The following is a 26,593-nucleotide window of genomic DNA, read 5'->3' as shown; positions in this document are numbered from 1 at the left end:
TATCTCCTAGCCCCTTTTTGCCCTTCTGATCCCTTTTTCAATTCACTCCTTAGCTTCTGAAACTCCTCCAGGGATGCACTTGATCCCAGCTGCCTATACCTGTCCCATGTATCCTTGTTTTTGACCAACGTCTCAATTTCCCTCGTCAGCCAAGCTTCCTTATGTTTTCCAGCTTTGCCCTTCACACACATCTTGAGCTTTCATCAGCACATTTTTAACAACATCCCACTTGGCCGATGTTCCTTTCCCCTCAAATAACCTGCTCCAGTCAACTTGAGCTAGACCTTCTCTAATGCCCTCAAAGTTGGCCTTACCCCAGTTGAGCATTTTAACACGTGGACCCACTCCATCCTGATCCATAACTATCTTAAACCCAATCGAACTGTGGTCACTGTTCCCAAAAGGCTCCTCCACAAACATTTCATTAACTTGCCTTTCCCAATTTCCCAATACTAGATACAGCGTTGCCCTCTCACATGTTGGGGCCTCTACATTCTGCTTAAGAAAAATGTCCTAAACACTTTTGAGGAATTGCACCCAATTTAAACCCTTCACAATATGTAGTAACAATAAGTTATTCACCAATCATTGTGTTCTCCTGCCTGCTATTATATTATTCCCTTGATCTCCTTCCACCGCTCAATTTTGTTTTTGCTATTGACAGTGACTGCTGCTCCCAGCCACTACCAGCCACAACAAAGAGTGGTTGGTGATGGAATGATGTCGCAGCAACTAAACCCAATCATGTCCTACCAGGACAGCACAGAGGTGATGATCAACCCTGCAATGCACAGACTGGTAAAAAAGAGCTATTAACTCCAGCCAGGGCCTGTTACAGAGTGTAGAAATGTTTTAAAAACGGCAGGCGCTGGTTTATACCAAAGATAGGCATAAAGTGCTGGTGTAACTCAGCGGATCAGGCAGCATTTTGTGGAGAAAAAGGATGGGTGACGTTTCAGGTCAAGTTTGAAGAAGGGTCCCGACCCAAAATGCCACCCATCCTTTTTCCTCCAGAGATGCTGCCTGATCCTCTGAGGTACACCAGCACTTTATGTCTATCTAAGGCCTGTTACAGACCTGGCAATAGTTCTTGCTCTTTAAAGGTATTTCCTAAAAGAGACATCATCTATTATTACACAGCAGGACTACCACACAAATAAACTCCTGATGTTACTTCATTGTCTGAATTGTCACAAAATCAGATTTGTGGCTGTTGATGCCAATCTCATACATGTCACACATCGTACAATTTCCCAACATCTTATCCACTATGTTCTCCACTCATGGGAAGTGAGGTACATGGAACTCCTGCAGTTTCATCAATCTCCCGGTATGTATCTCCTTCACTAATTTAATTTAGTCTAGTTTAGAGATACAGGCTCAGGGAGATTAGAAAATAGGCCCTTCGGCCTACTGAGTCCGCGCTGACCATCGATCCCCCTCAGACTAGCACTATCCTACACACTAGGGTCAATTTACTTTTTTTTTTACCAAAGCCAATGATCCTACAGTAGGTCTTCAGAGTGTGGGTGGAAAACGGAGCACCCAGAGAAAACCAAGCTGGTCGCAGGGAGAACTTACTAACTCCGCACAGACTGTACCCATAGTCAGGATCGAACCCGGGGTCCCTGGCATTGTAAGGCAGCGACTCTACCGCTGTGCCACCGTGCCACCCCTGATAGTGACAGAAAACTTTTCATGTCCTGGTCCAACTTTGCTTATTTACAAGGCAGTTTTGGTGATACTGGTGTCATCTATGTACTTCACCATGCAGCGACAGACAACGTGATATCAGCAAAGAGCGACTCAACCCTGACAGACTCTCCCAGTGAGTTAATGTTTCGCCTCATGTAAGTATGGGTGAGGTTATGGAAAAATGACACGTCTTTCCCAAGGAATTGGATCTTGACCATTCTGTATATTCGCACGGAGCTTTCTTTCACCCGACAACAGCAAGCTTTGGCGGAAGAAGGCTCAGCTGAAAGTTTAAGGCTTGCTTCAATTGAAACCATTCCTCCACAAACCTCCACCTAACCCAGCATGCAGCAGATAGTAAATGAGGTGAAATGAATACTTACTGAATGGACCAACTGAAACAAAGAAAAAAAAATAAAACAAAACATGAGATGTTAAGGAAAATTCATGAATGAACTCATACACAATGGTAGCATCAATGTCAGTTTAAAAGTGAGAAACAGCACACAATGTTAACTTCAGCTATTGATAAGAGGGCAAATGATTTGTTGCAGTAATTAGCGGTTAGATCTGCCCAGATGACCAAACCAATTAAATCTCAGATTCTGCGGAATTTCATGCATCCCACGATATTTTGCCTTCGATTAATTTGGATGTGATAAGTGCCAAACGCTGCATCAAATCATCGGGCCCTGACACAGCATGGAGAGAAATGCAAAGTCATCATCACAATTTAATTGCCATCACTTTGCAGTGACTCACGGCCACATTCCACTTGCATTAAGACATGTCATCATTTTTTTTTACAAATACATAAAGAACATGTCAATGGTTGCACTTAGAATGTAATGAGGATCTTCTCAAGTCAGGCTGAGTGTAATTCACTCATGTCTTCTGCGCTCACGAGTAATTGAGTTGCTCCCATTATCTGTGGATATTTATTATATCCTTATTGCTGGCCATGACACATTATATTCATAGCGCTGCATAATATAATAATCAAATAAATTTATGCTTTTATAACTTTGCATGTGGAGCAATATTCACCATTCCAAGAGCTATAGGTGTGGTGTTAGAAAGGCAGCAAGTCACTCCTTCCCCCAGCTATCCATCTGACCACTTACCCCATCACTGGCCACAGTCTGCCATGTTCCCACATTTCCTTTACTAATTTGTCCCCTTCTCCATTCGAAGAGATTGACTTCTGTAAAGCCTTGGTTCTACTGGTGCCTGGTCAGCCAGCGGTCTTGATTTGTGTGTTTAGAAAGTGTTCAGAGTCCTGTCTTAAGGTCATCAGGAATAGGAGGAGAATTAGGCTATTCGGCCTATCGTTTACTCGGCCATTCAAACATGGCTGATCTATCTCTCCCTCTTAACCTCATTCTCCTGCCTTCTCCCCATAACCTCTGACACCTGTACTAATCAAGAATCTATCTATCTCTGCCTTAAAAAATATCCACTGACTAGAATTCCACAGATTCACCACCCTCTGACTGCAGAAATGTCTCCTCATCTCCTTCCTGAAAGAGCATCCTTTAATTCTGAGGCTATGACCTCTGGTTCTAGACTCTCCCACTAATGGATACATCCTCTCTACATCCGCTCTATCCAAGCCTTTCACTATTCTGGTTGTTTCGATGAGGTCCCCCCTCAACCATGATGTCTTAACAATGACTCACACTCTGCCCTTGCCTGCCCAGCCTAGATGTGGGATGTGGAGTTGGGATTAGTGGGAACATTCTGTACTAAACCCCTAACATTGTCGAAAGCTGAGAGTTAAAACACGGCACTAGCCGCTCTGAAATAGCTAAAATAGATTAGAAAACAAGGAAACGTCTCTGATAGAACGAGACCAGATGATCTAAGTGTCGCAGTTGTGGAACAGTTAAAATCAGATTCAGCTTCTTTGTGCAATGTGTTGCTCACGGTTAATTGTGGCTTTCCACAGATGCTGTCGACTATTTCCAGATCACCTGTTGACTATTTCCAGCATGTTTTGTAACCAAAACCTTTCAATGCAGAAGATTACCATGGAGCGTCTTGGATAACTTTGGGGCAAAGTTATTAAGTATTTAAATCGGAATTTTAAACTATTGTTTGGAGAAATATTTTTTTTTTTGTTTATGAACTAACTAGCTGAAATATTCTGAATTGTACACTTATGGAACATAAAGGGGGCGGCATCTGCTCTTTTTATTAATTGATCTCAGTAGTTGAGTATTTCTCGAATTAGGATTAATCTGGACGAATATATTGTATGTAATGTGCATTTGCTTGATCTAGACACGTTAATATTTTCAATTTTGGCCTGGAGCTATTAGTTTTATGCTATAGGTCGACAATGATTTACACGGACCAGGTCCCAACCCAAAGATGGTCCAAAGTTCCCCACCAATTGGTTGTGCCTGAACATCTACATGCTTGTGTTTCTGCTAACTAGTCTTCCACAGAAGATATGGTACTTGTAAGATCCATGTAGACAACTCCCTTCTCATAAATATTCCCAAGGCATGGTGATCAACAGGGAATGTAAGGTCATGGTAATAATTCAGACTCCAGACCAGAGATTAAGAGCTTCAATCCCACGATGATAAGAGCTGAAATTGGATTTGCCAAGAGTAATTAATAAATGATCTTGAAAGCTGACGTTTCTTGAAAAAAAAGCCCAGTTACCCTGAACAACAACTTCAATGTGTCGGACACTTGTGCCTTTTCCTATGATATCGTTTTGGTTCTTAATACCCTCTGAAATGATCCAGAAAGCCATTCCATTGTGCAAAGATTTCCCTTGCAGGGGAGTTAGGGCTGGTGCGTTAGGATGGACGTGAGATTCATCAATGTCACAGAATTTTAACAAAAGGAAAAATAATGAAAGCCAATCGACCTCCAGAGTCAAACTCTGGCCTTTGGTCACCGGCCCTAATGGCCCTTTCTTTGACTCCATCAGTTTTTGTCTAGTAATGCTCCTCTGAAGAATCTTGTGATTTTAAAGAGTCGACATTAAGATCATTTATTGTTACCCCAATATCGCTAAAAGAGGAGCCAAATCACTACTAAACAGCACTGAATATACATTTGCCATGAACAATGTATTTGTAATCATTATCATCACATTTAATCACTATCGGCTGGTTCATGGGTTGTGTTACTGTGATTTATGACTGGGCTGGTTTTATCTGCAATTGATAGCAACCCAGACCCCATGGAATATTTCTTGTCTGATTGTTTCAACATTTATCAAGATTCACCACCATCTGAGTTTAACACTGATATAATGTGGGGATTTTGTGGTTTGGCTCATTCTACTTTCTCTATTTTTGCTTAGACCCCATGATGTATTCTTATCCCACACTTGAACTACTCAGATGTACCATAACAATAGCAGTAAGAGACTAATCGGATGCAGAAATCCTGGTTAGTTTAAACTGCTTTGGCACAGAAGAGATCACTCTAATTCTAACACCTATTATTGGGTATATTGAGCTCAGCTCAGGAAAGATCATGGATTGAACCAGATCGGCATGATCCAATTGCACCGAGCAATGAATTCATCAGCCCAGTTAAGCTTGTTCATTAGTTACTACTTCTCAGCACTTGGTTGCTGTTTGTAAGCCTTGCATAGCTATTAGCTGACGTTGAGTAAACACACATTTGTAAACCGGTGGATTTTAGTCCTGAAGAATTGGTTTTAGTTTCGAGACACAGTGGAAACAGGCCCTTCAGTTCATCGGGTCCTCTCCAACCAGCGATTCCCATACACTAGCACTATCCTACACACAGGGAACAATTTACAATTTTACTGAACCCAATTAACCTGGAAAAATTGTACATCTTTGGAGTGTGGTCAAGGGGAGAATATACCAACTCTGTACAGACAGCACTCGTAGTCTTGAGTTTCTCCAGCACTTTTGTCTACCTTCGATATTCCAGCATCTGCAGTTTCTTCTTAAGCACCAGTAGTCTGGATCAAACCTGGGTCTCAGGTGCTGTAAGCAGCAAGTCTACGGCTGCACCACCGTGCTGCCCTGAAGATATTTCACAGACATTTGTTTCTGATATCTGATGGGCAAAGTTTAAAGGGGATATGCAGGGCAAATATATTTTTTCCAGAGTGTGGTGGGTGCCTGAAACCTGCTGCCAAGGTGGGCAATGCAGGCAGATATGACTTATATTTAAGAGGCCTTTGGATAGGCACGTGGATATGCAGGGAATGGAATGATGTGGATCACATGCAGGCAGATGAGATGACTTTATTTTGGCATCATGTGGTTTGCGGGCTGAAGGGCCTGTTCCTCTGCTGTACTTTTCTATGTTCTATCAGACTAAGTTTATTGAATTGTGCTCAAGGATTTGAACTCAAGACACCTGGATTATATTCTAATTCACTACTCACTACCATGCACTCAATAACAATGATCGATTTGTCAGTGATTAACACAGCTCTTGGTTAAACAGGAATCAGCCTCCACCTTCATCTTATACTCAAACAGAAACTAAAACCTCCAAAATGTAAATTGTCCTTCCTCTACAAGGAATGCTACTACTTCTAAACCCCACTAACTCTGCCATGGGTATTGTTCCTTCTGGAACCTGCAGAAAACCTCCCACATAGCCGGGAACACTGCAAAAGTTCGGGAAAAATTCACTATGTCAAAGCAACGAGAGTTAGACATTAAATACTGGCCTTGGTGGTGACGTCCAAATCCTCCAGTGTTCATTTAAGAAAAGAATCCATTTCAAATTGTGAACTAAGCTAGATGATAAAACCTTGCTTCATTATTTAGAGTGTCCATTTTTAGCCTTCATTTTTCTTTCCACCAACATTGAGGCAGAAGGTCTTCAGAGAGTGACAATCAATCAGACCTGGGAAATCACTGAACCATCTCTTTATCTGTCATGGCTGCACATTTTAGCAGGGAAAGGTTCATTGGTAATCTTGAGCTCCAATTCGTGTGGGTATTGCATTTCACTCTCCACCGAACATAAAATGAAAGAGATAAACTCCCAGACATTGTCCGTGGCACAAAAGGGGGACATTTAAGAAGGAATGAACTCTGGAAGTGATTGCAACTGACCCACTTAGAGACTCAACCTCCTGCCAGGCACCAGTAAAACTTTTCCATTTACAGTTAAAATCACCCTGGAGTCACACACGCCAGAAAGTAATTTTCACATCCCTCCTATATCAGTGAAAAAATTCAATTTTACGGTGTGCAGTGAGTGGTGTTTAATCGAGATAATTTTTGTTACATGTTCATCATTTCAATTCCAAACAAGAAGAAACTGGAGAATGATTGTTTTAAAATTGATTTCAATGAAAACTAAAAGCAGACAAGTTGGAAAATTGTGTTACGAGCACACTCGACATGACTGTACAACGTCATAAACAAACCTTCCATCTTTCTGGGGAAGTGATTCCATCAGTCAGCCTCAGTTGCTTGTACAGTATACAGAACTGTAGAGAAATGCAGCACAGAAACAGGCCCCTCAGCGCACTCTGACCACCAACTACCCATTTCCACTAATCCCACCTTAATCCTATTCTTTGCTCTGCTCGTGATCTCATCAGGTGCCCCGTGACTTTACCACTCACCTACACACTAGAGGCAATTAATATTGACCCATACGTCTTTGGAATATGGGAGTAAATGGGAGCATCCACATATTAAGCTTTAGAAATACAACACGGAAACAGGCCATTTGGCCCACTGAGTCCGTGCTGAACAGCGATCACCCGTATACTAGCGCTATCCTATACACCAGGGACAAGCTACAATTTTAACAAAGCCAATTAACCAATAAACCTTCACGTCTTTGGAAACTGGAGCATTCGGAGAAAACCCACGCAGCCACAGGGAGAAGGTACAAATTCTGTATAGACAACACCCGCAGTCGGGATGAGACCCGGGTGTCTGGCGCTGGAAGGCAACAACTCTCCGGCTGCGCCAGCGTGCTGCCCATTTTCACTAATCCACATTTTTAATTCTGCTCGCATTCTCATCAACTACCACTCAACTACACACTAGGGGCAATATATAATGGTCAATTAACCTACGTCATTGGGATAAAAGAGGAAATGGGAGCATCCACACCACAGAACGTGCAAACACCTCACAGACAGCACCAGAGGTCACGATTGAACCCTGTTTTTTGGAACTGCAAGGCAGCGGCTCTATCATCTGTGCCTCTGTCCCCCCCCCCATGAGGAGTATTGTAGCCATTATTTGATGCCTAAACTGAACCTCCCTAACCTAACCTACCCTCCAACCTACCCTTCTAACAGAAAGTCAGAACTTCCCTCTCTAACAATTGCTGCTGCCCGGCCCAGGACAACTAAATCCACCCTAAAAGGTCCTACAGAATATGTGATTTTGTAAAGATAGAGTTAGTTTTCCTTGTGATAACCTGGCAAAGATTAAATTGCCAACTGGCATTCACTGCAAAAGCTCACAAATCAATAGTCAAAATCTCCAGGTACATACGTTTCCTCCTGTACTGGTGTATCAACATACTCAAGTTAAATCTGAATCAGGTGATCCCATATTTCCTTGCCTTGCATCTGTGAAGTGGTTCTGCCACCAAGGTTGAATGATGGGATTACCGCCCAGTCCAATGGAATTATTTTACAAAATAAACACGTCATCTTCAGTTCAGAAAGGTCATCCAGAGGTCCTTACCGTGTACAGTCAGGGTGCCGGAGAATTCAACTTTGCCCACACTGTTCTCTGCAATACAGGTGTACGTTCCTTCGTCATCGCTGCCGACTCGTGCCAGCCGCAAGCTGTTGTCAGACTGAATCTCAACTCTGAAGGAGACAGAAAGACTCTTTTTGTTCCCTGTGTTCCTTGATGCAAAGTAAGTCACTCACACAAGTTCACTGAGTTGAATCGTTCATCTCAGGTAACTTTATCTTCTGCGGTATTGTGAAATATCCATTAGTGAATCAATGGCCCATGTTACATCTCCCCCAATCTTTACTCCATTTAGTTTAGTTTAATATAGAGATACAGCCATTTCAAGCCTACTTTAAAATTCAGGCCTACCATAGTGCAAGTCTCAGCTGCAATGAAATCTCTCTACCCTGCTCCAATATCTTTTTATCTTTTCATTTAATTTTAGTTTTAGTTTGGTGTGGAAACAGGCCCTTCGACCCATCGAATCCATGCCGACCAATGATCACTGGTACACTTGTTCTAACCTACACACCAGGTGCAATTCACAGAAGCCAATTCATCCATAAAACTGCGTATCTTTGGAATGTAGGATGAAACTGGAGCAGCTGGAGAAAACCCATGTGGCCACAGGGAGAACAAACAAACAATACGGACAGCACCCGTAGTCCGGGTCTCTGGCGCTGTAAGGCAGCAACTCTACCGTTGCACCACAGTGCCGCCCCTATTTCTATTGAACCGAGAGATATGTAGAATGGTCTAAGATGACTATTGGTCATCTTTGCATTATCACATGACATCGAGGTGACCATTTCATTTAATTCCCCAAATTTCTCCTCTCCTCTCTTTTCTGTTTCGAAAGTGCTTATTTATATCAGAGTGAACATTCTAATTCCTTCCCATCAGGTTCAGGTGTCAATCTCATACAATGGGCATCAACAGATTGGACGAAAGGAGGACATTGGATCTTATAAAGTCAGATCCTAAACCTAGCATTCAGTGAGGGTACTCTTTAATGATCTGGAATAAGATCCTTTTCCTCCCTCTCCCGATGTTGAGCCACTTCTTCTATTGGAGATCAGCACCAATGTGCAGGGATGTCCCTATGAACCCATATACCATATAAACTGAACCCATTCAATGCTTCTTGAATCAGTTCCCAATCCCACTACAGTTTAAAGCTCTTCACATGGGTGTATTCAATACTGTAATAGTTCTCACTGCAACTCGTTCCAACAAAGATCATGGCATTCAATTGTAATGGGGTGAGCCAGGTAGTCAGAGCTTCACTGACATTTTAACTGAGCAACACTACGTAATGAAGATTCAAATACTTTTATTGCCTACCTTTCTCGCGGCAGCTCTCCCTCCTCCTTGCGCCAACGGGTGGTCGGCATGGGATCTCCATGGACCTCGCAATGGAAATCCACCGTGTCATCTGCCAGCACCACCTGGTTTACAGGACGTTTGATGAAGGTGGGCCGCTCTGTGGGGTTATACATGGGCAAGATGAGAAGGGTTACAAGGAAGAGAAAGTCAACAAAAATAGCAACCAAACAACAAACCAGGCAACACTCCACCATTTGGGTGGGAGCTTGCTCCGTGTAATTTTGGCAACTCATTTGCGATGCTTTTGCAGCGTTTCAGAGATACAGCATGGAAACAGGCCCTTCGGCCCACCAAGCCTGCACCAAGTAGCGATACCTTCACATTAACACTTCCCTATGCACACTAGGGACAATTTTACAAATTCAACAAATTGGAGTGTGCTACAATGACCCTTTACAAAGGGTTCTCCTCACAGGTGGCTGCCCCATGTGAAGAGGGGTATGTTGAAAGGAAATTGTGCAAAATGGAAAATCGATATCTCCCTCTCCCGCACGTCTAAATACCTTCTCAACAGTCATTGCAAAGTGAGCAAGATTTTGAAACTGTCCACTTTAGCCAGGAATCATAGCTTGTGCCATGAGAGAAAAAGCACAACCATAGGAAAAGAAAAAAAGGTAAAACTTAACAATTTTGATAAGATTGGTGAGTGAACAGGCTTTACGATTACATTTATTTACGGTTAGATCCTTTTATAAGACAATGTTAGCTTTGGCTTTGAGGCTTACAGATAAAATGGCCCCATAATTGCAGAGGGTCTGGATTTGGAAGAGAATGTTCTTGTTCAGGACAGCTGTTCTCCACATGTGTGAAAAGCTAAGCATCACAGAAAGTCACAGCTAACCACTCGGGCAACACATTTTGGATTGTCTATATCTATGGAACTGGATCTTGAGCTCGTGCTGTGGGAGAGAAGGCAGCGTTGACTGAGCTAAGTTTCAGTTTAGTTTATTGGCATGTATGCCGTGATACAGTGTAAAGCTTTTGTTGCATGCTAACCAGTCAGCGGAAAGGCTCTGGGAGTAACTCCTCATCAGACTCGTCACCGTGAGATGTTCAGCAACATAAAGCAACAAACGTCACAAAAACCTCACTTAGAAGGGTGCAGCACAGGAACAGAGCCTTCATCCCAACACAATAAAGACCCTTGGGGCCTCACTTACCAAACACGACCAATTCTGCCGGCTCACTGTCCCTTTCTCCCACCATGTTGGTGGCTACACAGATGTAGATGCCAGCGTCAGACTTCCTCGTGTTTGAGATCATCAGCTTTCCCCCTCGGATCTAGAAGAGCAGGCAAGGTCAACATCTCCCATACTGACGTTTCCCATGAGATACACCAAGTACTCAGGCACAGAAGATAGACACAAAATGCTGGGGTAACCCAGCGGGGTAGGCGGCAGCTCTGGAGGACAGGAATAGGTGACGTTTCGGGTCGAGACCCTCCTTCAGATTAAGTACTCAGGCACACGTGGGCAAAGAAGACGGGCTCATTCTTCAACAAATTGGACGATGCTACAATGACGGGGCAGGATACTGAAAGGGCAGGGAAAATTAGACAGGCCAGAGTATATTTAAGTGTGGTAACTGAAAGGGGCAAGATATAAGTACTGTTATACACTGGCAGAGTAGGATATACAAGGACATGGTACACTGAGATACTGTGGTATATTGCCATTTACATAAAGGGAGCAGAGAATGTTGGTGGGTGATACGGTAAGACTAAGGGGGATTGAAGTAATTGCCTCACCAAGGGATTCAAAGAATGGCCTTTGTCAAAATGGGCATTGCAGAAATGAAACTTGGGGAAGGTGCAAGAGATAGCTTTTTTTTCATCTGGATCTGGACAAAGCTTCACCAGGTTTAATCCCTGTTACACTGATGTAAAATGACCAATCTTATGCCTAAAGTACAATTCACTGGCATTTCAAAACCCGATCTCAAATCCAATTGTCATTCCCTCCCGCCCCAGGTGTTCCGTGATGCCGTGTCCTCACCGTGATCCGCTCCTCCTTGTCACTAATGTGGACGTTGCTTTTCTTCCAGGAGATGGTTGGTTCCGGGTGCCCTCTCGGTGGCAGGCACTCCATCACCGCGGGCTCCCCCGCCGCCACCACCACATCACTGGGCGCCTGGCGGAACTCGTCACGCAGAACTATGGCGGCACAAGGGAGAAAGACCACTGTCAGCCAAAAGAGTCACAGTCAAAGTGTCATTCAGCAGGGAAAGGGGCAAGGCGGCATGTAAACCAGAAGGAGCAAGATGTACCGTACAATCATACACTGGCAGAGTAAGATATACAAGGACGTGGTACACCGAGGGGCCTTGGTATATTGCGATTTATACTGCGAGCAGCAGAAGTTGTTGGAAGGTGGCAGAGTAAGACTATGCGGGATTGAGATCTTTGCCTCACCAAAGGATTCAATGTATGGTCTATGTCAAAATATCAATATGCATTCATCTTCAGCCCAACTTGCCCTTGCAAACCAAGATGCCTCATCAACACGTCCCGCTTTTAGCCATATCCCTCTAAATCTTTCCTATCCATGTACCTGTCCAAATGTCTTTTAAATTTTGGTATAGCACCTGCCTCAACTACCTCCTCTGGCAGCTTGTTCCTCATACCCACCTCAACGCACTATGGGAACTTCACTTGCCCCCCTGCAGGAACAATACATCAGGAGGTGCAACTCCAGAGCCAACAATATCATGAGAGACCCCTTCCACCCCTGCAATGGACTGTTCCAGCTGCTACGGTCAGACAAACACCTCCGTTGCCATGTGGTGAGAACGGAGAGGTTGAGAAGGAGTTTCTTCCCAGAGGCCATTCGGACTGTAAACGCCTATCTCACCAGGGACTAACTCTACTGAACGTTTTTCTTTCCATTATTTATTATGTAAAAGAATATGTGTTATGATTGTGTTTATAGTTTGTTTGGTTGTTTGTCTTTTTGCACAAAAGTCCGCGAGCAATGCCACTTTCATTTCACTGCACATCTCGTATGTGTATGTGACAAATAAACTTGACTTGACTTGACTTGAGTGAAAAAGTTAGCCCTCAGATTCCTATTAAATCGTTCTCCTCTCACCTAAAACCTATGTCGCCTGATTCTTGATTCCCGTACTCTGACTAAAATACTCTGTACATTCACCCTATCTGTTCCCCTCATGATTGTATACACGTCCGTGAGATCACCCCTCAGCCTCCTGTGCTCCAAGGAACAAAATCCTAGCTTGCCCAACTCTCCCTATAGCTCGGCCCCACAAGTCTTGGCAACGTCATCATGAAACTTCTCTGCACTCTTTCTAGTTAAACAACATCCTTCCTGTAGCTGCCATTTTTACTTAATGTCAGTAAATGAAACAACTTTCACCCATCCTCTTTCTCCAGAGATGCTGCCTGACCCACTGAGTTACTCCAGCACTTTCTGACTTTTTTTTGTAAATCAGCATCTGCAGTTCCTGGTTTTTACTCCTAAGATGATCGTGAGGAGTATGCATCATGTGCAGGCAGATGAGATTAGTTTATCTTAGCATCAAGATCAGCAAAAACATTGTGGGCCAAAGGACCTATTCCTCTACTTTACTATTGTATTGTGTATCATCTTTGTCTATCAGTAGCTTACTGAATGAAGGAACACACTCAAGACCACATGGTCTACTTCCACTGTGCAATTGAAAGGAAACATAGGGGTCAGACCTTATGGCTGACAATGTCCTATTTTTTATGGAAATACAGCGCAGAAACAGGCTCTTCGGCCCACCGGGGCCGTGCCGGCCGGCGATCCCCGCACATTAACACTATCCACCACACACTAGGGACAATTTACACGTATACCAAGCCAATTTACCTACAAACCTATACGTCTTTGGAGTGTGGGATGAAAGCGAAGATCTCGGAGAAACCCCATGCGGTCACGGGAAGAACGTACAAACTCCGTACAGACAGCACCCGTAGTCGGGATTGAACCCGGGCCTCTGGCGCTGCAAGTGCTGTAAAGCAGCAACTCTACCGCTACGCCACCATGCCGCCCTCCACCGTGCCGCACTTGCAGCCAATTGGATACATGTGAACAGTAGCCCACACCGTCCTCACGCCCATCTTTGGCAAAAAGTGGAACTCCCAAAGCTCCCAAATTTCCCACAGCACCCATAATGTTATTAAATTCAAGCGCCTGCATGCTTTTGATCCTTTGAAAGGCAGAATTTATGCCCCTGTCCCACTTAGGAAACCTGAACGGAAACCTCTGGAGACTTTGCGCCCCACCCAACGTTTCCATGCGGTTCCCGGAGGTTTTTGTCAGTCTCCCTACCTGCTTCCACTACCTGCAACCTCCGGCAACCACCTGCAACCTCCGAGAACCGCATGGAACCGGTAGGCGGCGCGGCTCTGGCCAGCAGCGGCCTCTGCAGTCTGTCCGCGTTTTTTTTATTTTCTGTCTGTGTTTTAATGTAGTTTTTGTTATTTTTTGTTGGGGTGTGTGTGTGGGGGGGGTGGGGGTGGGGTGGGAGGGGGGGGGGGAAACTTTTTAAATCTCTCCCTGCACTGGAGACCGCACCTTTTTCTCGTCGGGTTCCGTTGTCGTTGAGGCCGCAACGAGGAGCGGCCTCCAACAGGAAGAAGCCGGGGACTCAGGTGCCGACTCACCGTTGCCGTCGCCGAGCTGGCCGAGACCGGAGCGGTGGAGGAACGCTGCTGCTGCTGCTGCTGCTGCTGCTGCCGATGCCGCTGCTGAGTCGGGGGCTGCTGCTGCGGGTCTGCGGACAGCGGCGCCGGGAGCCCGCGGCTCCCTGGAGAGAGACCGCTTTTCGGGGCTCCTGCAACGGAGAATTCTCCCGCCCGTGTTGCGGGGTCGAAGAGCTCCTGGAGCGGGGCTTAGCACCACTGCCCCACGCGGCTGGAATGGCCGCGGGACTTTACGAGCGCACACCGGGGGCTCCAACAACAAGACCCGGTGTGCGACCTCGCACCACCTGGCGTGGCTTCAATGGCCGCGGGACAATCGCCATCGCCAGCCGGGGGCTTTGACTTTGACTCTGACATCGGGGGGGGGGGGGGGGGGGGAGAGTGCAGTGGAGAGATAAGTTTTTTTTTGGCCTTCCATCACAGCTATGTGATGGATGTTTATGTAAAATTGTAATTATGTTGTGTCTGGGTCTATTTGTGTGTAATGTATGGCTGCAGAAACGGCATTTCGTTTGGACCTCTAGGGGTCCAAATGACAATTAAATTGACTCTTGACTCTTGACTCTTGGAAACCTTGGGTGGGACGCAAAGTCTCCAGAGGTTTCCGTTCAGGTTTCCTAAGTGAGACAGGAGCGTAAGTTTCCTTTCTCTCTCACTCTCAACTTTTAGCAATTGTTCTTTCTTATCGGGCATATGTGTTTTTGATGGTTCAACTCTTCAATAAAGCTTTCTTTGTCACATATGCAACTGCATGGTGAAACCTTTTGCATATTTACACATGCAGACGCCGCCATGTTTTGTAATGTCATTCATGGAGCTATGGTTACCATATGGTGCGAGTGCTGGTGTATTTTCCGACTTATGGATACATCAACATATGGACGTCTGTAAAAAACAGAACCTGTTCATTACCCGGGAGAAGCCTGTCGTGTGTTTTGATGACAGCGTCCCATCCACACAATCACAATTTAAAACAAGGTCACTCTGATAGAATCAGAGTGAGTGGGAATAATGCTATTGTGATCGCTAGTCAGGGGGAAATAGTTGAAACTGACAGAACAAATAAGTTCAAATCAAAATTGATGTGCTCTGGAAGATAGAACGAGCCAGAGAGAAGGCAGGCAGGTGGCGATGATGCGTGGGTAAGTAGGTCTTATGTCCTTGCCTGATATTTCAAAATTTGTGCCTTGCATGTGTCATGCAAGATCAACCGAATACAGAAACCTAACCCCAGCTATGACCCCTGGACATCACCATCATTGTCTTACGAGCGGCACCTTCTGTACCATAACCTAGTTTTTCGTTTTTACGTTTTAGAGAAACAGCAGGCCCTTCGGCCCATCGTGACAGCACCACGTATTGATCAGCCATTCAAACTAGTTCTATATTATTCCACCTTCTCATCTACCCCCCTACACACTTGGGGCAATTTACAGTGGCCAATTAACCTACAAACACACACGTTTTAGGCTTATGGGAGGAATGAGGAGCAACCCATGCGGTCCCAGGGAGAACATGCAAACTCCACACAGACAGCACCCGAGGTCGAGATTGGCTCTGGAACTCTGCCGCTGAGAGGCAACAGCGCTATCCGCTGCGTTACAGCGCCACTCGCTGCACCCACTGTGCTACCTGTTGTAGCATTGCACACTTCAGTGGAACTGCCACAGCTACACTGTATAAAAAGTAACAATTACGTTCTATCAGCATGATCGGACTAAAAAGAGCCTAATCAGCATTTGCTAAGTAAATCCTGTATTTATTCAGTCCCAAGCAGTTCCATTAATGCTTGTAATGGCCCACATCACCCTTGATCTATGTACACATTAGTTCCTTCCTGAAACTACACAAAATTACAGCAGCTCATTTTTCCCTCTTCTGGTAATTCAATTTGTTTTCCACTGATGTGAATTAATGAATATTCCCAGGCAGATGGATAGGAGATATGCCCATTACCTAAAGTAACATCTAACCCTGCAGTCAGTCAAAAAAGCATTCAGCAAGCTAAAGTGGACTCATGGCTCCCACCCAGCATATATTACAGAGGCCCAGGAATATGGCAATTAATTAGATCCACAAGATGTATTCGCAATATCTCCCCGGGGAGCTCTGGAAATGCACTAGGGGCAGCAGCATTATCAATTTTCTTGTGGCCTTTGTAGATGAAGGGAATATAGCCGATGTAGGAATTGCCGCATCATCGAGAATGTTCCCTACATTACTGAGGGATTTTTGCCAGCAAATACTCACCGCCACCAGCTTGGAGGAGCATTATATAACCTGGTGTATTTTCAATAGTGCAAGTAGAATCAGTAGAGGCAGGTGAAAGTGACTTACATAGGGCACACACACACAGTCCTGCACGCGCACACACACACTGCCCATACATACGCACTCACTCCCACACATTCACTCCTACACGCATTCTCGCACACCCTCTCTCACACGCGCGCTCCCTCGCACACACAATCTTACACTCCCCACACTTATGCACGCCCACACAAACCTTTAGTGTATATAAATCACCCAGCATTGAATCCAGTGATTTACAGGCTTCTAATCTCAAAGGTAATCTTTGACCGTCACCCACTGCTTTCAATCACCATGGCACATTGAGATCCAATTTGCCAATTAAGCACGTTTTGTCTGAACGAAACTCTGATATGGGACATTGTCGAAGTTTTACAGGTCTATGTGGAATACATCAACTACTCCACCCTCATATCCTCTATATTTACCCCCCCTCTCAACTCCTATATCCATTTTTCACACCCATAAATCACCACACTTTACATCAAACATGTGTGTGTGTGTGTGGTCAGTACCCACCTGCCCACTCAATTGCTTTCTTCTGTCTATTAAATGCAACATTTTCCTCCAGGCAGCAGTGCCTCGTACATTATTTTACCACAATTTGTTTCTTGAATGATGTATACGAATTCTATTGCAATTGTGGGTCTGTCAATGTGCTTGTATTGTGAGCTGCCAGCAAACTTGTCATTGACATTTGAGAAATATTGAAGGACGCTTGTGACAGAATGCAGGTCCTTACGATATAATTTATCATGTAAGAGTTGATGTCCCGAGTTAATTTTACGACTCTAATGTGGTTTTGGGGTTCTGATGACAGTATTAAATGACCACTGAACCCTTCAATTAGATTACCGATGTACATTCTCTCCCTTGAGCCTGTTATTGTATCTGAATACACGTCGCACTGGGATGCACTTTAAAGCTGTGTGTGTATGAGTGTGACAGGGAGGAACAAGGAGGGTAGCTGCAATCACTGGAGGTTAATTACCTCAGAATAGGCCAGAATATGCGGGAGGTCCATCATGTTCAGGCCCCAACATCCATAGCTACTCTTCAATCCTTTTGTCTCACATCCTTTCTTCCTTCTCTGGCCTTTGTCCAAACTTATGCCTACCTCCCCACCCCCACCTCCTAACCTGTGTTCACTGAAGGATCTCGACCCAAAACGTCACCCATTTCTTTTCTCCAGAGATGCTGTCTGACCCACTGAGTTACTCCAGCTTTTTGTGCCTATCTGCACCTATTACCGGACAGGCTCAGGGAACGTTGAGACTTGGAAAGTTGAACATCTCAAATTTCCTAAACTGTGGAAATAGTTCGGTGGGTGATTGATTAGTAAAGGCTTCTGCTTTCTGTTGGCACAGGTTAGCCTAAAGTGAAATAATCAGATGGAAGATTCTGAGGTTCATACAAAGATAACGTATCCTTTAAAAATGAGAACATGTCAATGATATGTTATACAGCCAGGATTAGCAAGTCAGTTGAGATTATTAAAGTATTATGTCATTTAACTGGGTTTTTGCAGAAAAAGCACCATTGCAACGCTTGTATTTCTTATTAAGTAATTGTAACATCAAATCCAATATCACTAGTTTATTAACTCCAACATGACACACTAATCAGCCTCAACATCACTCTTTGGAGAACTGCAGCCTCAATTGTCGCTCATCAATGTTACTCACTAATAACACTGGCAACTCCAACATTATTCTCTGACTAACTCCATATGACTAGGGCAGCATGGTGGAGCAGTGGTAGAGTTGTTGCCTTACAACACCAGAGACCCTAATTTGATCCCAACCCCAGTTGCTGTCTGTATGGAATTTGTATGTTCTCCCCGTTCGTTTTCTCCAAGATCTTCTGTTTCCTCCCACACTACAAAGATGTACTGGCTTGTAGGTTAATTGGCTTGGTATAAATGTAAATTGTCCCTAGTGTGTGAGATGTGTGGGGATCGCTGGTTGGTACTGACAAGTAGGCCATAAGGCCTGTTTCCACACTTTATAACTAACCTGACCTAAACCAAACTGACATTAATTCCACATCACTCCCTGACTAACTCCACATTGCTTGCTAATCAGTTCCAGCTTCACTTACTAATTAAACACTGATAGTTACCTCACTGTCGCTCGATAATTAACTGATGCCAATTCCAGTTTCAATCACTAATTAACTTCAGCATCTCTCACTAATTAAGTCCAACATCAACTCCATCACTACGCACTAATTAGTCCCAGCATCACTCATTAATTAAAGTGGATAATAACCCTGTCATCACTTGGTAATTAAAACCAACATGAAACCCACAACCCTCACTAGTTAACGTTAGCATCACTTGGTAATTAACCCCATTATCACTCATTAAAAAAAATCCCATCATCGCTCAATGATTCACTTTAACATCACCAGCAGAATCACTCTCTATTTAACTCCAGAATCAACTCCATCATCACTTAATTATTAACTAGGACATCAAGTCCAAGATCACTAAAGGGGCTGTCCCACTTGGACGACTTATTACAAAAGTTCTGGCTAGTTTGCCCTCGTCTCATACTCACAGCATGGTCGACACGAGATCGTAGGAGGTCTTTGTAACTCTCCTTCATGCTCGAGAGTGGTCCCCATGTACTCGAGGCCTCAGCTAGGTCGCTGCGTATTTTTCAACATGTTGAAAAATGCTCGCGAGTAAATAAATGTCGCCATGGAAAAAAATCGATATTTTTTTACTCGTAGGTTTAGTCATAGTAGGTCAGCATGTTAGTCGTAGGTAATCAAGGGTAGTTGAAGGTAGTCGTACATAGTCTTCATCATAGTCGAAGGGAGGTCGAAGGAGATCGAAGGAGGTTGTCTTCACTCTCCACTATTCGGTGTCCAATTCTCCCGAAGTTAGTTGTAACTAGCCGTAGTTAGTTGAAACTAGTTGAAGCTATTCTTCAACATAGTCGAAGGAGATCTTCTACATAGTCGAAGGAGGTCTTCAACATGACATTTTTTTTTCAAACTGTCCTAAACTCTTCTAAACTCGCCAATTAGGTCGCCCAAGTGAGACAGACCCTTTACTAATTAACTCCAGCATCACTTACTAAATAATTTCCAATAACAATCTTTTTTTTACACACTGGAAATGAAACTTCTAGCTGGAAGATCCTGGTGCCTCTTCCTTAAGGGCACTTGCTACTCGCATTTGACCTACTATCACATTCCTACTGAGGTGCAGAAAAACAGAACTAGTTGATCCAGGTTTACATAAACAAGCTTTTCTCTCGAGAGATGCTGCCTGTCCCGCTGAGTTACTCCAGCATTTTGGAACTATCTTCTACTTTAAGGATGCAGCCTATTTTTAATACCACATAATTTCTTTCAGCAGATTATGCATATCAGAGGCTAATGTGGTGGATTAACCCACGATCCAAATAACGAGTTTGAACAAAACTATTGATGGGATGTCAGAACCTATGGGCAGCCTCGGACCAACTTTGGAAACTGAAAGCATAACAAAATCTTTCAGATTTTTATACCCCCCTTGTGTTTATATGTGGATAACATTCGGCATAATTAAGGGCCTGTCCCACTTTCACGACCTAATTCATGATCTTTTTTACTCGTGGACATTTATCATCATGCTAGAAAAACGCCCCGACCTACTTGATGCCACGAGTACCTACGACTAGCATCACGGCCTGCTACAACCTCCTACGACCTCGTGACGACCATTCTGCAAGTCTGAGTCAAGGGCAAACTCGGCAGAGGTCGTGAATTAGGTCATGAAAGTGGCACAGGCCCTTTACATTTCAGCTTGGTTGAGAGCAGAAATGCTTTGGTTAAACAACTTGGCTGAAGAAGTTGCTCCATGCGTTTTTGGCATGAAAATGTTGCTGAATATCTTGACACTTTGTGAGAGATGATCCGTTACAAGGTCAGAGAATGGGCTTTACTCCGCACTGACATTAACATCGCTGATATCTACGCTGTTGATGTGTTGCAACTTCTTGTAATTCTCAGCATGCAGCCCAACAGGTGCAATCTTTGCCGTCAGTTCTTAAAGCTAAGAAGCAGCCTTCCGAACCATAGGTCAACTTACATGTTAAACACTGTGTATTTAATGTACCTTAACATGGCTCTTGGGCATTGCGAGGTATTGGTTGATAAATTCGACTTACTGGTAAAATGATACGGCGCAGAAACTTTGAACAAGTGTTCATCCTAATTCTAACAGCAAAGAACACACAATGTATGTGGTCCCTGCATCATGATGTTCTCAGACCACATGACCATACATCATTGAACCCTGCAGGTTAAAGGGTGGCAAATGGGATCAGTGTAGCTGAGCACTTGATGGTGTGCATGGACAGGATGAGTTGAAGAGCCCGTTTCAGTGCTACCTAGCTCTCTAAGTATGAACATCTGCTGCATATCATGGTGGGACCAGGAGTCCTTCACCTGCTGCTGATCAAGGCAGTAGACTGAGAAAGAGCATAATCACGCTGGCTGATTATTATTTTTTCTCATCCCGCTGCTGCTTTCTATTCCGACTTGCTTTTCTCAAACCCACGTGTTTGCGTTGTAGAGGTCCTGACTTTAAAAGCACATGTTGCCATGCAAGCAACACTCTTTCATACACAGAGTGGAATATTGCAATTGAACACAGGGCTGTTGCAATGATTTTTAGTGCTTTTTTTCCTCCCAATCCCACCCCATTCAACTCCTTCATTATTTTACAAGAGCTGCTTATCCTCTGAGCCTCAAAAGATGACCAAGTTTGACCTTGGAAGGTGAATACATGTGGCTCCTCAACTGGGAGTTACCGTCGCACAATAGCCTGATTCTGTGCTCACCAAACATCCACAGAAAGTCAACAAGATGGCAAACAGGAGCGGGGGATGAGTTAACTTATCTCATCCTGGCTTGGCTGCTGTGCTTGTTTGGTCTAACTGCACCCGGCTGTGGGAAAATTAAAACTAATGAGCTGCAAGGGTGGAAGTATCATTTTTTGTGAGTTGGCACAGTGGTAGAGTTGTTGCCTTTCAGCGCCAGAGACGCTTTTCTCCAGGTGCTCCAGTTTCCTCCCACACTCCAAAGATGTACAGGTTTATTGGCTTTGGTAAAATTGTAAATTGTCTCTAGTGTGTAGGATATTACTAGTGTACGGGGATCACTAGTCTGCGGTGGGCTGAAGGACCTGTTTCGGCACTCTATCGCTAAACTAAACTAAACTAAACTGAAAAACTAATACTGCAAATGCTTGCCATTGATTAACATAGCATTCACAAGAACACACGGACATAGGAGCAAGAGTGGGCCACCAGATCCCTCGAGTCTATCCCACCATTCAATATGATCATGGCAGTTCTATACTGGTCTATACTGGCTTCAACTCTTCTGTGCCAGTTCCCCATGTACCTAAATCCCTTGATCTTTCAAAGATTTATCTACTCCGCCATGAATATATCTGATGATCTGGCCTTCATCACCATTGGGAGCAAAGAATGCCAGTGATTTACTACCCACTGTGGGAAGATACCATTTTAAATGACCAACCTCTGGTTTTGTAACTATATTCATTTGTTCACGACTTCCCACTAGTGATAGAAATACTAACACCTTCATCCACAGTAACTCATTTCTATCACATAGAAATGTCCACAGAGCCCATTTCATTTTGCTTCTGGTATTGTGCCTCCTGTGTCGAAGGAGTACATATTCAATAGTTATTTATGTGCAGGCATCAAAAAAATACACCTGTAGCTGCAGGATCATAAAATATTGATGCTTGAGGAGACGACAGTACAACTAAACGTACTCATCTGTAAGAACATTTAGTTCCCTTTGTATAGGAGCATATTATTGTTAAATGCTTCCATTACTCTATCTGGAAGGTCTGTTCCATTCACTGATCAGGATCTGGTGGAGAATATTGTACTATCAGTCCAATTTTCCATTATATTGGTGCGAGACTGCACTTGCAATTTCAATCGTGCCTTACCTCTTCAATTGCATTACTCCCTTAAACTTCCGTAATGCCACATATCTCAGGCACTGCCTTTAAGAAGCCGTTAGAGCCATTGTCAAATGAGTGAGCGTTATGAGTGCAAATCACTTCGGTAAACCACAGAACAGGGTCACAGAAACCATTTCAAAGGAAAAAGAAACACATGTTTCCTTGATTAACACATGCTATTTGCAGGGGACATGAAAGACAATTACATCACCTTCCTTCCTTCCAGGGAAATTACTACAAAGGAATGAATCCTCTGGGCTGTAAAATAGTGGCTAGGGACGGTGCACACTCTCCGTCTTCCCCCACTGATGCCTATTTGTGTACCTGGTCTCGCCGAATGTTAGTTGGGAAAAAAAAGCACGATCCACGAGGGACATGTTGTTTGTGAACCTATTAACCCCTTTTACAGAGAGGAGGCAGCCAATTAAAAACAATAGCACATAAATCAACAGTGTGCAGTATAATATGGTACACCGTATGGGGTGGGGGAGACATTTTCTTCTCCATAAAGTAGCATTTGTTTTAATCAATTTCAGTGACATTTATAATATTGTTGGAGGATAGATGCACCATAAGTCTATTAGGTCCACTGTGATTGTCCTGGATATTTGACATTGGCAACCAATTAATCCTAGACTCCAGTTCTATCTCCGTTGCAAAGCAACTATCTAATGTTACATTGTTGTTCATATTTAAAGTTATGGGGCCAATATGAAATGAACCATTCCAACACCCTAATGGAAATACACATGTCTGAGTGAAATGTAGATTGGATTCCCTGTTCATTACCGCCCTCCACTGATTTCAGGGGCAAGCCAACTCCAGCTGTAAACCAACATTGCCCTTAATTCATTGAGCCAAATCCCTACATTAAAACAAACAACATAGGCAAATGTCCATCAAAACAGTGGACTGCAGAAATAGAGGTGTTTCCTTTTAAGACTTTGTAATTTCCTTCAGGATATGATTACATTGTTGAAGATGCATTTCATAATTTGGATAAGGTTGCTGTAGATTGGTGTAGAAACAAGGAACTGCAGATGCTGGTTGACGAAGTGACATAAATGCTAGAGTAATTCTGCAGGTCTGGCAGCATCTCTGGAGAACATGGATAGGTGATGTTTCGGGTTGGGACCCTTCTTCAGATATTTTTCGCATGAGGGAGACTGGGCAATAAAACTGGTTATCCATCTCCTCCAGCGATGCCTTCCTTCTGACCCGCTGAGTTACTCCAGCATTCTGTGTCTTTGTTCACGACTCTCAGTACAGGTAGGAATCCAATGTTCCCCATGCCCACGATATGATAGAGATTTACATTAAAATTGTTACCTACTACAGGTGCACAACCTTTTATGCCTTGGGACTCCAGCATTCTGTGTCTTTTCGTTCACGACTTCAGTAAGATTTTAGGAATCCAATGTTCCCCATGCCCACGATATGATAGAGATTTACATTAAAAAGTTGGATTAAAAACTACTACTTCGTAGTCCCCTAGACCGGGAGAATCATCTGCTTGTTCATTTGAATGGTGGTGGGTGTAGGGGTGAAGGGGGAAACTTTATCCTTAATGGCAAGCGACTCCCAACCTGGTCCGTCCGGCCGCGGGCGGCGCCGACAGCTCCGACCCCGGCAACTCTACCCCTGGCTGCGAGGCGCTCCAAATCCAGGATGGCACCCAGCTCCGCGAATGTCGGGAGTCGGCGCGGCATCGCAGCGCTGGGATACCAGCGGGGTGCGGGCAATGTGTTGATCGGCAAGCTCCGGAGCGCTGTGGCCGCCGACACACAACATCGCGGAGTGGATTTGAGCAGCGGAGTTGGGGGCTCCGTCCGGCCGCGGGCGGCGCCGGTTGCAGCTCCGACCCCGGCAACTCTACCCCTGGCTGCGCGACCCCAAATCCCGCGCCGCTCCCCGCTGTGTGTGTCGGCGGCCACAGCGCTCCGGAGCTTGCCGCACGGCGACCCGGTAAGGCATTGCCCGCACCCTGCTGGTATCCCAGCGCTGCGACGACGCCGACTCCCGACATTCGCGGAGCTGGGGCGTCCGGCCGCGGGCCGCGCTGGATTTGGAGCGCCTCGCAGCCAGGGGTAGAGTTGCCGGGGTCGGAGCTACAACCGGCCGGACGCCCGCTGCCCCACCGGCCACAGCGCTGCGGAGCTTACTGCATGACGACCCGGTAAGGCATTGACCGCTCCCCGACTCTCCGACCAGGTAGGGGACTAAGAATTAAAGTTTACCCGTTTACCCCTTCACCCCCCTTCACATAAAAGCCCTCCAAACTAACTGACTAACATTTAAGCAATGATTTACAGATGTTTAAGCGTCTCCCGGTCTCCAGGAAGGAGGCAGCCGCTACAGTAGTACAGACCTGGGTTGACCGTGGGTCGTTTTGGGTCAGGTTTGGCGCCAAACGCGAGCTTTGGTGCGCAGACGACATCTGGAAAAAATGGCCGGTTTTCGGAGCTTTTCGGTTTCTGGAACACCGGATAAAAGGTTGTGCACCTGTACTTCCATTTAATCTGCTTGTTCATTGAATATCCATCCAATGGCAAGTCTACATTTGGTAAAATGACATCTCCATTAGGATGGCACATTTGAGAGTTTATCATGTGTTGATCATTAATCGATGTTTGGGCTCAGCCTCAGTTAGTTATCTAGGGAGCATTTTGAAGAAGAAAGATTGACAAAGTGTGTAGGAAAGAACAGCAGATGCTGGTTTTAATCGAAGGTAGATACAAAATGCTGGAGTAACTCAACGGGACAGGCAGAATCTCTGGAGAGAAGGAATGTGTGACGTTTCAGGTTGAGACCCTTCTTCAGACTGATGTCAGGGGAGTGGGCGGTACAGAGATAAAATGTAGTCGGAGACAGTAAGACTGGTGGGAGAACTGGGAATGGGGAGGGGATGGAGAGAGAGGGAAAGCAAGGGCTACTTGAAGTTAGAGAAGTCAATGTTCATACTGCTGATGTGTAAGCTACCCAAGCGAAATATGAGGTGCTGTTCTCCAATTTGCGCTGGACCTCAGACAAAGTTCTTGGTCCACAATCACAGACAGAAAATTTCCTGTATCTCCGATTCTTCTCAATCTGTACCCTAGAAATGCAGTGGAAGGTCATCTCATCTAACCCTTGCAATAGCACGGAAGGAGATCAAATGGTCCAATCCCACAAATTTCCCCCCCACCCACCTCTTCCTATTTAATTGAACTCCTGAAACTTGATCTCTCTAACACATTATATTTTTACATTCATTCTTTGGTATTGCTCATTGATAACTTCCTTTGAGAAGATGCGAGTGAGTCACCTTCCTGAATTGCTGTAGTGCTATGCGATTCCAGGTTTATGAGCCTGCCATAATAAGGGCGGCACAGTGGCCCAGCGGTAAAGTTGCTGCCTTACAGCGCCAGGTGCGGGTTCAATCCTGACTACTGGTGCTGCCTATATGGAGTTTGTATGTTCTCTCTGCGACTGCCTGGGTTTTCTCCAGGTGCTCCGGTTTCCTCCCACACTCCGAAGGTGTGCGGATTGATGTTAATTGGCTTCTATAAATTGTAGATTGTCCCAGGTGTGTAGGATAATGCCAGTGTACAGGGTGATCATTGGTCGGTGCAGACTAGTAGGGCCGAAGGCTTGTTTCCGCGCAGTATCTCAAAAATAAACTAAACTAAACTGATCTCAACGAAACTAAACTAATTAGCAAATAATGTCCAAGTCAGGCATGTGCGTGACTCAAAGTAGAACTTTCAGGTGTTCGTGATCACTTGTGCTTGTCTTTCTTGGCGGTATGCAGTTGCAGGTTTGAGAAATCTGGGTGCCTGGGTCAGTGCGTTTGTAATTGACAAA

At 44.6% G+C, this 26,593-nt stretch overlaps 1 protein-coding gene across 7 annotated transcripts in view; it reads right to left on the bottom strand.

Annotated features, from left to right (window-relative positions):
- robo3 (roundabout, axon guidance receptor, homolog 3 (Drosophila)) overlaps window positions 1–26,593 on the bottom strand; it is a 472,426-nt gene that overhangs the window by 135,233 nt on the left and 310,600 nt on the right. For all 7 annotated transcript variants that reach the window (XM_055660827.1, XM_055660830.1, XM_055660829.1 and 4 more), the window contains exons 3-6: window positions 11,750–11,907; window positions 10,916–11,036; window positions 9,714–9,852; window positions 8,373–8,500 (exon numbers count right to left, since the gene is read on the bottom strand). In XM_055660827.1, the coding sequence (XP_055516802.1) occupies window positions 8,373–8,500; window positions 9,714–9,852; window positions 10,916–11,036; window positions 11,750–11,907 (546 nt within the window). The remainder of the gene's footprint in view (window positions 1–8,372; window positions 8,501–9,713; window positions 9,853–10,915; window positions 11,037–11,749; window positions 11,908–26,593) is intronic.

Source organism: Leucoraja erinacea, chromosome 32 (assembly GCF_028641065.1).
Source record: "Leucoraja erinacea ecotype New England chromosome 32, Leri_hhj_1, whole genome shotgun sequence".
NCBI lineage: Eukaryota > Metazoa > Chordata > Chondrichthyes > Rajiformes > Rajidae > Leucoraja > Leucoraja erinaceus.
Note: the sequence above shows the minus strand (reverse complement) of the source record. Positions and strands in the feature narration are given on the sequence as shown.